The following is a 16,176-nucleotide window of genomic DNA, read 5'->3' as shown; positions in this document are numbered from 1 at the left end:
TTGTTTTTGGTTGTAGCAGAACTTAAGGATGTTTGGTTTAAGCCACAGCAAAAACCCTCCTCAGTTAAAAGTAGGCAAGAAAGGATGTTTATCCTTGTTTGTTGGTTTGAAAGTATGCTGTGGCTGTGGAAATCTTTGAAATTCATTTTCCATGCTCTGTCCCCTTCTCTCCTTGTTTTAGAGGCATTTTCCTTTCATGAATAAGTAAATTGAAATTATGAAATGTTTTATTTTTGGCTATGTGGCATGGCAAAATGTTGAGGAAAACATAACTTAGTGCTTTTAAATCTAAATTGTAATTAATTTTTTTTCCTCCAGAGGGGTAATAGATATGACTTTTTACTTACATTTTGGTTTTCATGATTAAATAGTAAAATTAGTAAATGTCTTTGGCTCTCAATGCAGTCTTTATGTTGTATATTCTTTACGGATGAAACATAGATTTTTCATTGTCTGAATGAATTGCGCATAAATTAGGAAGCTGTATAAGAGAAGATGTATTTATACAAGTTAAACTATGAAAGGAGACTTCTATTTTTTTTTACCTGTTACAAATGTTAGTGATGTTTAGAGAATTACTACAAGCAGTGGTTTTCAAACATGAAGGTGCTCAAGCCTTATTTAAGGCAACCCAGGTCTTATCATTAGAGAATCTAATTAGGATCCTGATTGATTTTTTAAAAAATTATTTATTTGGCTGCATTAGATCTTAGTTGTGTGCTGCTGCTGCTACTGCTAAGTCGCTTCAGTTGTGTCCGACTCTGTGCGACCCCATAGACAGAGGCCCACCAGGCTACCCCATCCTTGGGATTCTCCAGGCAAGAATACTGGGGTGGGTTGCCATTTCCTTCTCCAATGCATGAAAGTAAAAAGTGAAAGTGAAGTTGCTCAGTCATGTCCGACTCTTAGCAACCCCTTGGACTGCAGCCTACCAGGCTCCTCCATCCATGAGATTTTCCAGGCAAGAGTACTGGAGTGGGGTGCCATTGCCTTCTCCAGAAACTATGTTAGGAATATGCAAAAACAGATAAAGATCTTAATGCACAGTCTCCTAAATGCAACCCATTCTCTTTCCTGCCAGTCGCACTCTGTCTTCTGGATTCCTTACTTCAGTTAATGTTATCAGTCTTCTATGGTTGTCATAACAAATTACCACAAACTAGGTGGCTTCAAAGAACAAAACTTTATTTTCTTACAGCTCAGGATGCAGGAACCTGGAATCTAGGTACTGGCAGGGCTCATGACTTCTGGAGACCCTGAAAGAGAAACTATCCCATGCCAGTCTCCTAATGCCGTGGCTGTTTGACTTGTATGCCTGTCCCTCTCTAATCTCTGACTCCATCCTCACATAGCCTTCTTCTCTGAGTCTCTGTGCATCCTCTGAGGATACTCTGTCACAATCTGCTATGACCTTATCTCCATCCTTACATTAATTACATTTGCAAAGACCCTATTTCCAAATAAGGTCACATTCTGAGGTTCTGTGTGTAGACATGAATTTGGGGGGAAGCACCATTCAAGCCACTGCAGGTATCAACCAATACATTTCCCAAACAGAAATGGGATGTCACCCATAATCCTTTATATCTACATGATTATCAAATACATGCAGGATCTTTTTTTTCTTTTGCATTAAAAATTTTATTTTTAATTGGAGGATAATTACTTTACAATATTGTGTTGGTTTCTGCCATACATCAACATGAATCAGCCATAGGTATACACATGGCTCTCCCTCCCTCCCACCTGAGTTTGATCCCTGCTGCAGGAACTAGATCCCACATGCTATAACTAAGAGTTCACATGTGGCAAGTAAAGGATCCTGCATGCTGGGAGTAAAACTACCATGCAGAATCTTCAGTTGTGGCCTGTGCGCTCTTAGTTATGGCATGTGGGATCTAGTTCCTGGATCAGGGATTGAACCCTGCCCGCCCCCCCGCCCCCCCATATTGGGAGTATGGAGTGTTGGTCACTGGACCACCAGGGAAGTGCCTGATTGATTTTTTAATTAAGCCTTCACCCTGGGAGCTTCATTTCTGACACACACCCCAAACAGTTGGGAAATCCTTTAGTGTGAAATAGTTGTACATTTGAAATTGGTTATCTCATTTGATCTTTCATCTAACTAATCTTACCTGTGAAGAACCAGATTAATTTGTTTATAGCATCATGTGTTACTGGAGAAAGAGTTTTCGTGGTGAAGAATTTCTTTCCTCCAGAATAAAAATGGGCAGAATGTACAGATAACTTAAGGCACTAGGATCATGCGTTTCTTTATGAACCCACTATGTGATTGAGCTATAGGTTGATCCTGAATTTGTTAGTTACTGTTTTTAATCATTAGAGAGATACATTGTAATTCACTTAATAGGATCAATATAAATAGTACATCATGAGAAATGCTGGGCTAGAAGAAGCACAAGCTGGAATCAAGATTGCCAGGAGAAATATCAATAACCTCAAATCTGCAGATGACACCACCCTCATGGCAGAAAGTGAAGAAGAACTAAAGAGCCTCTTGATGAAAGTGAAAGAGGAGAGTGAAAAAGTTGGCTTAAAACTCAACATTCATAAAATGAAGATCATAGCATCTGGTCCCATCACTTCATGGCAAATAGGTGGGGAAACAGTGAGAGACTTTATTTTTGGGGCTCCAAAATCACTGCAGATGGTGACTACAGCCTTGAAATTAAAAGACACTTGCTCCTTGGAAGAAAAGTTATGGCCAACCTACACAGCATATTAAAAAGCAGAGACATTACTTTGCCAACAAAGGTCTGTCTAGTCAAGGCTATGGTTTTTCCAGTAGTCATGTATGGATGTGAGAGTTGGACTATAAAGAAAGCTGAGCACCAAGAATTGATGCTTTTGAACTGTGGTGTTGGAGAAGACTCTTGAGAGTCCTTTGGACTGCAAGGAGATCCAACCAGTCCATCCTAAAGGAAATCAGTCCTGAATATTCATTGGAAGGACTAAAACTGAAACTGCAATACTTTGGCCACCTTATGTGAAGAGCTGACTCATTTGAAAAGACCCTGATGCTGGGAAAGATTGAAGGTGGGAGAAGGGAACGACAGAGGATGAGATGGTTGGATTGCATCACCGACTCCATGGACATGAGTTTGAGTGAACTCCGGGAGTTGGTGATGGACAGGGAGGCCAGGGGTGCTGCAGTCCATGGGGTCGCAAAGAGTCGGACATGACTGAGCAACTGAACTGAACTGATGGCCCTACATGTTAGCCAGTGGAAATAATTTCAAAACAAAAGACTTATAAAAATCTCTTTATAACATGTTCATAGTTAAGCAGCTCTGTGAAGTTTGTCACTGTACCATCACACCTTGATTGAAATAGTATCTCTTTAAGTATTTGAGGCTTGCTAGTGTTAACAATTCTTTACTGAAATCATGTTTTATGTATTGCCTTCTTGGTAATTAAGTCAATGGCTCAGATATTATGACTTCTAATCATAATGCAATGTCCAGCTTGACTTGGAGGAAGAGAACTCAGACTTCATTTTCATTTGTCTCAAGAGGACCAGTGGTAGAGAATTAAAAGATGCCTTGTTTTTTAATTTGAAAGTATGCTCTGGCTTTGGAAATCATTGAAATTGATTTTCCATGCTGTGTTCCCTTCTCTCCTGCTTGTTTTAGAGTCATTCTCCTTTCATGAATAAGTAAGCTGAGATTATGAACGGTATTTTAATTTTGAAAACACAGGGAAATTGTGGATAATTATAAAGCATATAGTTCACATAGGTCTCCCTTTTATGTCCTCTTCATTACAATAGCATTCTCAAGTTGGTAGTGGTTCATTTCATTCACTTTAAATGCATTCTGAAATCATTTATTTTCAGCAGATTTACAATGTTTTCTGGGTGTGTTTATTTATGGCTTTGTCCTTTAGTCTGTAATTTCATTAGGTAAGTTTCCTTACTGATTAGATTAAAAATGTAATTGCCTGCATTTTTCCTTTCCTGGTTCCCTCATTTCCGCCTGATTCTACTTTTCTCCCATGTGGTTTATGACTCTTGACTCTTTAGGCTTCTGTCACGCTTTAAAGAAGCCATATGTTTAAGTGAGTAACAATGAATTAACAAAGGACAGTGCTGAAAGCTGTCATGTGTTAGGTCATGTGTTCAGAGTCTAGTTTTTGAATTTTCAGCTAAGTTTAAACCAGGCTGAGCTGGTCATCTGGTTGTTGTAGAAGTAATTCCAATGTTTTAGGCAGTTTGCCCTTTCTTAGGATTTTGGTTTTTACAGAGGGGCCCCATGGCCCCTTAGTTGCGGATACTCCTTGGCAGTTGGTGGTTATTCAACACATATTTATTGTAAATAAACACATGTCTCCACCTTGAACATCTTTAATAAGACTGTTAGAAAAAGTCATCCTCAAATAACTCAAAGCTGTTAAACTGCAGAGTGGAAGTGGTAAAAAACACCTGTTGGAAAGAATTTCTTGTTACTTTTTGGTGCCTACATCAGCAAAGCTTGAGCTGTTGGCTAAGATCTGAAATAGATCTGGGCTGTATGTGATCAGTGTATTCATGATTGCTTGATAAAATGGGATTCTGAGCACAGAATTCTTTCATTCTACTTATTAGTCTGTGATTTACTGGAAGGATGGGGAGGAGGATATTATAGGCTAGTAATTACTTGCTCTGCAGATTTTCTTGAGCCCATACTTGACTTTGAATTATTATCACCATGGTAAAATAGTCTGTTTAAATAGTGCTTTGACATAAAGGGAATCATTTGTTTTGCAGCCTGGCAAAGCCTAGAAGTCTGTTATGTTTTGTTTTTAACTTAAGCAATGCTTTGGTTCTAGGCAAAGTATGAACTCTTTTTCACATGTCATATGGCCTCATATTGGAGTTTATGGCATTATTATTAGAGATAATATATTTAGCTTTTACAGACTCAGACGAGTAATTTCTGGGAACTTGTTGAACAAGGGGCTAGATGTGGAAGGAAGAAAACTTACAGGCATGTGAAATAGATGTTTGAGAGGTTATTGTGAGTTCTTAGAAGTTCATAGAATACATGATTCAAGTGTCTGTGGTTACTGTCAAGGGATGTATATATGTAGCTGGACTCTAAAGGCTGAACGCCAGAGAACTGATGCTTTAAAATTGTGGTGCTGGAGAAGACTCTTGAGAGTCTCTTGGACAGCAAGGAGATCAAACCAATCAATCCTAAGGGAAATCAACCCTGAATATTCATTGGAAGGATTGATGCTGAAGTTCCAATGCTTTGGCTAATTGATGTGAAGAGTCGACTCACCAGAAGAAACCCTGATACTGGGAAAGATTGAAGGCAAAAGGAGAAGAGGGTAGCAGAGGTTGAGATGCTTAGACAGCATCTTTGACTCAACAGACATGAATTTGAACAAACAGGGAGATAGTGAAGGATGGGGTGTGTGGTGGGCTGCAGTCCATGGGGTCACCAAGAGTTGGACACGACTTAGCGACTGAACAACAACAAAAATATAAAGTGGTTTGCTTTTTTCCATGTTGTTTATTTCGTTACGTTGTTCTGTAGATTATATGGGAAACCATTTTCTCTCCTGTGACTTTCAAGTATTGCTACTGATATCCTCCTTGCATTGGTTGCAATCTGTTAACCCCCTCTGTTGTCACTTCCCTCATAACTTTTTGCATTGAAGAGTTTTCTTTTTCTTAGTCTCTCTCTCTTCTGTAGGACTTCCAATCATTGCTTCTCCCAGATTGCTGCCTCAGAGTCATTTAGAGCAGTCCTTGAATCTTGAGTTTTTAAAATTCTACCTGTGTAACTTCTGCTGTTTTTTGATCTCTTTTTAAAAATATTTATTTATTTGCCTGCGTCAGGTCTTAGTTGCAGCATGTGGGGTCTTTGCATCATGTGAGATCTTTCATGGCAGCGCACCGATTCTTTGATTGTGGTAACAGTGAAAGATAAGTTGCTTAGTCGTCTCCAACTCTTAGCGACCCCATGGACTGTAGCCCACCAGGCCCCTCCATCCATGGCATTTTCCAGGCAAGAGTATTGGAGTGGGTTGCCATTTCCTTCTCCAGGGATCTTCCCGGCCCAGGGATCGAACCCAGGTCTCCCTCATTGCTTTACTATCTGAGCCAGTTGTGGCTTGTGGCGCAATTCAGTAGCTGCTGCATGCGGGCTCAGTGGTTATGGTGCACGGGCTTAGTTACTCTGAGGCATGTGGGATCTTCCCAGACCAGGGATTGAACCCACGTCCCTGCATTGAAGGGTGAATTCTTAACCACTTGACCACCAGGGAGGTCAGTTTTCTGGTCTTACAATGTGGAAAGTTGTGCCTGTATCCTGAGATGGTATATTTGTTTCCTAGGGCTCCGATACAAATTACTGCAGTCTGAATGGCTTAAAGCAGGAATGCATTCCCTCAATTTCGTTGGCCAGAAGTTCAAAATCAAGGAGTCGGCAGAGCTGTGCAGCCTCTGAAGGCTCTGAAAAACCCTCCCTTGTCTCTAGCTTTGGGTGCCTTTTGGCAGTCCTTGGCTTCCTAGGCTGCTGGCCGGCCACTCTAATCTGCCTTCGTCCTCACTTCCTCGTGTGTGTATGTGTGTATAGAAGTCTCACTCTGCCTTTCTCTTGTGTGTGCACTTTCACTGGATTTAGGGCCAACCCAGATAATCCAGGATGATCTCCTCATCTCGAGATCCTTAACTTAATCTCATCTACAAAGACTCCTTTTCCAAATAAGATAACCTTTGCAGGTTCTGGGAATTAGGATGTGCACACATCTTTTGGGGGGGGTCTCTGTTCATCCTGCTACAGAAGAATTAAATGAAATGCAATACATAGCATTTAGCTCAGTGCCTGATGAATGGAGGTACTCAATTCATGTTAATTCATTTCCCTTCTCTTTAGAAACCCAGGCCCTCCAACATTCCAGACCCTGGGATGATTTCTGAGTTACGCTCAATTCAGAGCCGGCCTGCTCCACCCCGTCCCCCTTCTCTCCAGACCACAGTCTTCCTAACCTTCTACATCTGGCACTTTCTCACCTTTGTTAATGTTACTACTACTACTTTTTTTAATGTTGAGAATGACCTAGTTAACTGGTCATAGGGAAGTACTTAAAAAAATTATTTATTTTAGTTGTTGCATGGGAACTCTTGGTTGTGGCATGTGGGAACTAGTTCCCTGACCAGGGATCAAACCCGGGTCCCCTGCATTGGAAACGCGAAGTCTTAGCCACTGGCCCACCAAGGAAGTCCCCGTTAATGTTACTTCTCATCTGTCCTCTCCTCGCCTTTCTGTTTCTTCACACCGTTTTCCTACTGGGACCGTTACAACTTACTGTCCATTGCTGCTGGCGCCCCTCAGGTTGGACGGCTTATCCCGAGTGTCCTCTGCAGCTGTGCCTCCCAGAGCCTCTGCTTGTGCTGTCCCATCAGTGGAGACGTTCTTCTCCCTCTTTCCTCTTACTCACCTAGAGCCTTCACTTTAAATTCCTTCTTTCCTTGATCTATTCAGGTCATGCTGAGGTTCCTCCTGCCCAAGAAAATGTCCCTTGACCTGGCTCTCACTTCCCTGTTCCGACACCGGACTGCTTTCACTCCGTCCACTCAACTCTCTACTGTAAATTTCTTTTTTTCTCCATTATTTGGGTGAAACTACTCTCTTGAAGGTTGACCAGGGTCTAATAGCACTTTTGTTTATTTGTTTTAAAAAATATTTGTTTATTTGGCTGCATCGGGTCTTAGTTGTGGCATCTGGGATCTTCGATCTTTGTTGCAGCGTGTAGGAACTAGTTCCTTGACCAGGGATTGAACCCAGGCGCCCCTGCATTGGGAGAGCAGAATCTTAGTACTGGACCACCAGGGAAGTCCCTCTAATATTATTTTAAAAGGCTGACTGGGATGGTGATGAAGAGTTGGGTTGCTGGAGCTATCTGCTGGGGGTGAATCCGACTTCCACCACTTGCTAATAAATTACTGTATGACCTTGAGCAAATCACTTAACTCCATTTTCCTTATCTGTAAAATGGGAATATTAGTACCTACCTTATAGGGTTGTCAATTAGTTTATATAAAGAACTTCTAGAAAATCCCATGGATGGAGGAGCCTGGTGGGCTGCAGTCCATGGGGTCGTGAAGAGTTGGACGCGACTGAGCGACTTCACTTTCACTTTTCACTTTCATGCATTGGAGAAGGAAATGGCAACCCACTCCAGTATTCTTGCCTGGAGAATCCCAGGGATGGGGGGGCCTGGTGGGCTGCCGTCTATGGGGTCATACAGGGTCGGACACGACTGAAGTGACTTAGCAGCAGCAGCAGCAAGGATGCCCATTAGAGTAAGTGCTAGGTATTAGCTTTTCATTTTTAAGCTTTTTTCTTTTTTCCTTATTGTCTTTCTTCTTCTCCTCTGTATTGACATTTGTCATGGTTGACCATTCCCTTTTTCGTTTGTCCAGTGGCTTCTTCACCATGTTTCAGCTCAGAATAATTCATCTTGAGGTCTTTTAGTTTTATATCTTCTATTTGCGGTCTGAACTCCACCTTCTTATCTCCTTTCTAGATAATTTTTCCTGTGGTAATTCAGCGCCGTGGTTCCCACTTTTACTTTTGTATGAACGTTTCTCCCAATTGTATTTGTACCCCACTCTTCTTAGCTCTGCTGCTGCTTCTGTTAAGTCGCTTCAGTCGTGTCTGACTCTGTGTGACCCCATAGACGGCAGCCCACCAGGCTCCTCTGTCCCTGGGATTCTCCAGGCAAAAACACTGGAGTACGTTGCCATTTCCTTCTCCAATGCGTGAAAGTGAAGCCACTCAGTCGTGTCCGACTCTTCGCGACCCCATGGACTGCAGTCTAACAGGCTCCTCCGTCCATGGGGTTTTCCAGGCAAGATACTGGAGTGGGGTGCCATTGCCTTCTCTGCTTCTTAGCTCTAGCACTGTGTGTGAGAATGTCTAACAACACAGTCTCCCTCTCAGAATCAGCTGTGCAGTTGACTTCTGGTTTGCTAAAGGACCTGGAGATGGTGGCAGTCAGGCACAAGGACGTTGAGATCAGAGGGATGTTGTGTTTGAGTCCTTCAAAGCCTAGGAAGCCTTTGCCAGATCACTGCCGAGTACAGAGCTCCTGGACTTGAATCTATTCTGTGCTTTGAAGGAGCGAAGCTGCATGTGGAAAAGGGTGTGGAGACACAACTTTATAGCAGATACATTCCCTAGTTTTCTCAAGTTGAGAATGAGGCATGTTCATAAATCTTTCCTCATAAACCCAGGGTAAGATGCCTACAAGCTATTGTAAACTGTTGATTTTTGAAGTTTTTTTCCCCTTAGGGTATAGCTTCCCCTCCAACCCCTGGAAAACAGACTAGGTAAATAAGTGAAATTTATGTCTCACAATGCAGAGGCAAATAGCAAATGAACTAAATTAGAGAACGTCGTAACATCATTTTAATGAAGCAGTACTGGTTTTTAGTGTTCTTTTGAGTTGTCTTGAGACCAAAGGGCAAGCATGGGAAAGAATTCCCTATTTTCTGAAATGTAGTCGCTTGTAAGATGGAATAGAAATCTCTCTTTTTTAAAAAAACTTTTTTTTGCAGCATTTGGGCTTCTTTATTCCCCTACCAGGGATCGAACCCATAGCCCCGTGAAGTGGAAGCATGGAGTCTTCACTACTGGACCACCAGGGTAGTCCCTGGAATAGAAATTTTAGACAAGTATTTTCTGGCTTGCCAATAAGACATTCTGTTTTACAATAATGATGATTAGCAGGCATGTAGAATTACCTGAGTGTGGGTTAACCATAGTTTTATGATGTTTGGTAGTCAGTCTGGATTATTCCATGCTGGTTTCTTATGCCTTGAAACACTTTGACACATGGCCTTCCTCCTGTTAACAATGCCTCTATTTAAATACAGCTTCATTCCTTAATGGGTTTTGATCTTTAGGGATTAAACCCATGAGGACCATTAACCTAAGGAATGTAACTCAATTAGCTGTGAATAATTTAAAATAAACTAATAGATTTTCCGTTTGGAGAGCTTGGTGTCTCACCTTTATTTTTTCTCCATCTGTCTAACGCATAGTAAATACATGATTTTGGTAAATCACCCTTGTCGCAGGTGCCATCAGTAATCATTTTTTTTTTTCTTAACAGTTTGGTTACCTGATATTTTGAAAGTTTTTAGGAAAATTTGACTTTGATTGTTATTTTCTATGCTTGTTATTGTCCTTGTTTCTTAAATTTGACTTGGTTTCAAGATTCGAAATGTGATTCCTGGGTGGGGAAGATCCCCTGGAGGAAGGTATGGCAACCCACTCCAGTATTCTTGCCTGGAGAATCCCATGGACAGAGGAGCCTGGCGGGCAATAGGCCATGGGGTTGCAAAGAGCTGGACACGACTGAGCGACTAAGCACACAAGATTCAGGCAGTTTTCTCTGTTAGAGTAGGTATGCTAATTAAAAGAAAAAGCTGTGTAGTTTGTGGAAATTCTGTTTCCAGGACACACACGTATTCTTACTTTGTGTATCCCTGTTTGGGGCAGTATTGTTTCTCCCAGTACTGGTCTTGGCCTAATTACTCTTGACTCAGTCCTCCTCCTCCAGGTCTCCCCCCCGCCAAGTTTGGTGCATAACATATAGTATAGGCTATTTACACCACTGATAACAAATTTCATATATAATTTTAGGATTAAATGATCCAAGATAATTGTACAGTAGATACTCGTAATCCATTTCATTTTTTTTCTCTGTGTCGTTTCAGTTGAAATCTTGGTTTAGGTAGAATTGCTAATGTTACTTTGGCTTTTCTTGAACATTTTCCCACATTTTTGGTTGGCTGTTCTCTTTAGTTTCATTTTTCACTTTGTCTCATCTGTCTTTGAAAGTCCACTAAAAAAAAACAAAAATTAATAGAAACTTGTGGGGTTTGTAAGCCTGGTTTAATAAATTCAGGCCTAAACAAGTTAGATCTAATTATAGGACTGATCTCCAGAGAGGATGTGGTGCATGTGTGCTAAGTCGCTCAGTTATGTCTGACTCTTGGCAACCCTGTGGACTGTCTGTCCATGGGATTCTCCAGGCAAGAATACTGGAGTGGGTTGCCATGCCCTTCTCCATGGGATCTTCCTGACCCAGGGATCGAACCCATGTCTTATATTTCCTGCATTGGCGGGCAGGTTCTGGATAGGCACCTAAAAACGATTGAGCTGGAGCTTATGTGAAACCTGCATTTCTCTCTTATGGATTAAAGGTGAAAAAAAAAGTGTTATTTTACTCCACTTCTCTGTTCTATTTATTTTCTGCTCATTTGTACTTCGAGCAAGTTCAAATTTCAATAAAAGAGAAAGGAGGTAGCAAACATTTTGCTCATCTCCCTGTCCCATCTCAAAGAAGCAGAACTGGGCCCAGAAAATGAGTTGGCATTTTTTATCTTTTCATTCAGCATTCATTTTTTGAGAGTGCCATTAGTGTGTTGAGAGACAGCTTATCTTAAAATTGAAAGAGTCATTATACCAAGCCTTGCAGTTTCTTGGTTTTGCTGTGAAAATGAGCCGCCTCCTCTTGTCTGAATGGAGCTTATGAGTTTTAGCTTTATGCCTGGAGCATTTAGTGTAGAAGGGGCTTCCGAGAAACCTGGTGTAGTACTGCCATTTTTAGGTGAGGGAACTGAGATCTGGTGCGCTGTCCAGTTACGCCCAGCACTAGCAGAACCAGGACCAAGAAAGAAAGGGTCTTGCGACTTCTGTGCTTTTCTGAGGAGGCCTGGCATCTCAAAAGGCAATGACTCTTGTAATCTTTGTCCAATTACCAGTTTCTCCCAGAGGAAAAAAATAGAAATTATTCTTGAAGCACTTACCTTGGAGATTGAAATTAACAACTTGAAAATGCCACGTTGATTTTTTTAAATTAAAATGAGACCACTAATGATGTATTAAAAAATTTTTTTTTCTATTGAAGGACAATTGCTTTACAGTATTGTGGAGGTCTCTGCTATACATGAATGTGAATCAGTCATGATTATGTATGTATCATCCCGCCCTTCTCAGTCATCATAGAGCGCCAGGCTAGTTATCTGTTTTACACATAATGGTGTATACATGTCAATGCTACTTTCTCCATTTGTCCCACCTCTTCTTCTCCCGCTGTGTCCACAGTCCACTCTCTACGTCTGTGTCTCCATTTCTTCTCTGTAAATAGGTTCATCTGTACTGTTTCTAGATTGCATGCTGATGTGCTAGTCGTGGCCAACTCTTTGCAACCCCATGGATTGTAGCTCACCAGGTTCCTCTGTCCATGGAATTTTCCAGGCAAGAATACTGGAGTGGGTTTCCATTTCCTTCTCCATTAGATTCCATATGAATGTTTTAATAGATGATATTATAGATGATAATAGATGATTTGTTTTTCTGACTGACTTCACTCTGTGTAACAGGTTCTAGGTTCATCCACCTCACTACAGCCGACTCAAATGTGTTCCTTTTGATGGTTAGGTTATATTCCATTGTGTATAGGTACCGTATCTTCTTCAGCTATTCCTCTGTCATTGGACATCTAGGTTGCTTCCATGTTCTGGCTATTGTAAATAGTGCTGCCACGTTGATTTTGATTTTGTCTGCTTTTACAATCCTGGTAGGTAGGTTTGTGATTGAGAGTGTAAAATTTCAAGTAATCAAGAGAAATTGCCAAAAGAGATTGTGATTCTAGATCATCCTGCGTGTGCCCCCAACACTGAGAATTTGAAAGATCTGTATCCAGACTAGACATGGTGATTTGTGACATATGTTTATGATTCATGAGGGAATTCTTATCTCTGTGGAGTCCTTGGTTTGAGGGTATTAATATAGAATTAGAGAAAATGAATTTTAGGATTATGTGGTTGAATGTGGTAAAGAATTATGTGGTAAAGAATGCCTTTCTGAAATTCCTGAGTATATTTTGTAGTAGAAAATCATATGTGGACAAAGGAATTATGATATTTTGGATTGTTCCATTTAGTCTCATTCTAGTTGACGGATGGATATTACTACTTTTAATTTTTCATTTTATTGTTTTTTAAAAGGAGTTTGTGAGTTGTCGATAATGGGAAATAGTAATTTTATATTTGTTTGCCCATTCGATGTACTAATTGAATCAGTTCGAGTCTATTGAGCAGTTCCTCAATTCTGAATATTATTTTTTTAATTTAAAAAAGCTAATTGAGTCATGTCATCTTTCTTTTTTTTTTTTTCTTCTTTTATAGCCAACACATATCTCTTTATGGTACAAGCTCGCGGAATAATGTTAAGGGAAAATGTGAAGACAATAGGACATATGATCAGGCTGTACACAAATAAAAACGCCACACTCAACGGCACAGGTAAGGCTGCGTCCTGTTTTAATTTTGCTTTACTTCTGCTTCTTAGCCTTGTCATCATAAACTGGTAAACCTAATCTCTTCATCTTTGTCCTGCCTCCAAGTAACTTCCTGTTAATGAGGAAGGTCTCCAGAGTGCACCAGGAGGTCCTTCACTGTCAGGGCTGTCAAGTATTCTAGGACGTAAGAGGTGTGATCACTGAGGTGATGGGGTTTTGTATAAAGACACTTAGGTTAATTCTTGAAAGCATAAGCAAAATATGAAAGATAACTTGTATTTTTCAATTCACCTTCCATATTAAAGAGAAATTAACCACAAAGAGAGTCATTTATGCATCTTAGCCATGCTGCCGTCTTTCTTCATGCCCATTTTAATTCCTAAGATGATTTGCCAACTTTGTGTAGAAAATACTTGTCTCAGTTACAGAAGAGTGTTAATCATTGTGTGGCCTTTTTAGGAGCGTAAGGAAGAAATCATATAACATTGGAAATCAGTAGCTGCTCTTGCCTTTTTAAAATATAACTTAGAAGAAGGGTCTCCATCAGAATCACAGGAAGTTAAAGCCTAAGTAATAGGCGCAACTCACGATTTAATGATGGTAGAGCTAATGTGAGTAGATTCAACTGTTGTGGAAGAATGCGTGTGCTCCTTGTAGCAGTGTTTTCCACATTGGCTCTGGAAGCTGTATTAGATGTTATTTTAAGGGTTCAGCGGCTGATTGTCAGTTGTTGCATCCACTGTATTCTTATTTTAAGCAGTTAAAATTCAAGATTTAACTTATGTCACCAGTTCTTCATTCATTGTGTCACTATAAATCACACACACACACACCCAACTTGCTAATAGGAAGTCCCTGTCCCTTCCAGTCATAGGTACATTTTCTTAAAATGTATGTTAAGGTGGGTAATAGATTTAGACCTGTCTCAGATCTCAAGCGGAGAAGTCAATGGCACCCCACTCCAGTACTCTTGCCTGGAAAATCCCATGGATGGAGGAGCCTGGTGGGCTGCAGTCCATGGGGTCGTGAAGAGTCGGACACGACTGAGCAACTTCACTTTCACTTTTTCACTTTCATGCACTGGAGAAGGAAATGGCAACCCACTCCAGTGTTCTTGCCTGGAGAATCCCAGGGGCAGGAGAGCCTGGTGGGTTGACGTCTATGGGGTCACACAGAGTCGAACACGACTGAAGTGACTTAGCAGCGGCAGATCTCAAGACTGTTGCATATTGATTCTTAATTTCAGTGTCACACATGCTTCTACAAAATCTATTCTAGTTATTTGCCTAATTTGTGTTATGATGCCACCTATCAATGTTTTTTAATCACTCTTAATTTTCTTCTTCCTTTTAACTTTAAAGAAATTTCCTTCAGAAGGATGGTCTCATCTGAGTTGGTATTTTAATAGTACAGCGAAAGTCTCATGAACTGGTCTTCTGCCTGAATTAGTCTTCTGAATAATAGGTCAATTTTAGAGAAGTTGAAATATTTTAAAAGCTTCACCAGGATTTGTCCTGGTTGAATAAGTTGGTTGTTAAAGTGTTCATTAGAAGTTCGTTCAACTGAACAGAAGTATTAAGCATCTTTAGGTTACTGTATTTGTGTAAGTGAGTGCTTATAAAATCTGTGTATAATCAGCTTCTTTTCCCAGGGTATGAATAAGTTACATGTGTGAATATTGTGCTTCATTAGGAGAATTAGTTATTTCAGCAAGATGAACCCCACCTCCAACCCCAACTGCAATACGTCACAACTGAAAAGAAATTCCCTCCTCCCCTCACTAAATCAGAGTTTCAGTGAAGACCAAACAACCAATGCGTCCTTTGATTCAAGTTTGCTCTTTAAGAACCTTTGGAAGCCTTTCAGTTGGTTCCTTTACTGATGGTGCAGCTCTTCTCGGGAGACTGTCATTGTCGGTTAGGAATTGGGTTTGGTTGTAAAAGAAAGCTGACTGCAGTGGTTTAAACATGAGGCTTATGTTCTTGTGTAAATCAGGTCTGGAGGTTGGATAACTTCCTTTTGTTGAGAAACTCTTCACACACTTTCCCCCTTCTGCTCTGTCATGTTTCACAGGATAAGGCACCGGGGGTCTCCGGGCTTCATGTTTGCTCTTGGGTCATTAGAAGGAGCAGTGGAAGAAAGGGAAAAGAAACAGTTCCCCCTTGGTAAAGATCCTTCCCAGAAGTCCCACATGGTAATTCCACTCATGTCTCATTGTTCAGTTGCTTAGTTGTGTCTGACTCTGTGACCCCATGGACTGCAGCATGCCAGGCTTCCCTGTCCTTTACTATCTCCTGGAATTTTCTCAGATTCATGTCCACTGAGTCAGTGGTGCTATATAACTGTCTCATCCTCTGCCTCCCTCTTCTCCTCTTGCCTTCAGTCTTTCCCAGCATTAGAGTCTTTCCCAATGAATTGGCTCTTTGCATCAGGTAGCCTAAGTATTGGAGCTTCAGCATCAGCTTCAGTCCTTTCAGTGAATATTCAGGGTTGATTTCCTTTAGGATTGACTTGTCTGATCTTGTTGCAGTCCAAGCAAGAAACTCTAAGGAGTCTTCTCCAACACCACAGTTCAAAAGCATCGAGTCTTCAGTGCCCAGCCTTCTTTATGGTCCAACTCTCACATCTGTACATGACCACTGGAAAAACCATAGTTTTTACTATACAGACCTTTGTCAGCAAAGTGACATACTTAATTGTGAGGGCGACTGGGGTTGATAGTCTTTGAGCTGGGCTTCTGGTGCTCTGAATGAAATTGGGATTCTGTCCCTGGTGGCTCAGACAGTAAAGAATCTACCTGCAATGTAGGAGATGCGGGTTGGGAAGATCCCTTGGAGAAGGGAATGGCAA

At 41.0% G+C, this 16,176-nt stretch overlaps 1 protein-coding gene across 3 annotated transcripts in view; it reads left to right on the top strand.

The window, feature by feature from the left end:
• Positions 1-16,176, top strand: part of B4GALT6 (beta-1,4-galactosyltransferase 6) — a 71,524-nt gene that overhangs the window by 10,413 nt on the left and 44,935 nt on the right. For 2 of the 3 annotated variants that reach the window (XM_025273101.3, XM_006053995.4), the window contains exon 2: positions 13,214-13,330. In XM_025273101.3, coding sequence (XP_025128886.1) covers positions 13,214-13,330 — 117 coding nt within the window. Of the gene's footprint in view, positions 1-11,114; positions 12,740-13,213; positions 13,331-16,176 lie in introns of those variants that run through there. The other variant, XM_025273102.3, reaches the window with a different exon arrangement.

This window comes from Bubalus bubalis, chromosome 22 (genome assembly GCF_019923935.1).
Source record: "Bubalus bubalis isolate 160015118507 breed Murrah chromosome 22, NDDB_SH_1, whole genome shotgun sequence".
Lineage (NCBI taxonomy): Eukaryota > Metazoa > Chordata > Mammalia > Artiodactyla > Bovidae > Bubalus > Bubalus bubalis.
Note: the sequence above shows the minus strand (reverse complement) of the source record. Positions and strands in the feature narration are given on the sequence as shown.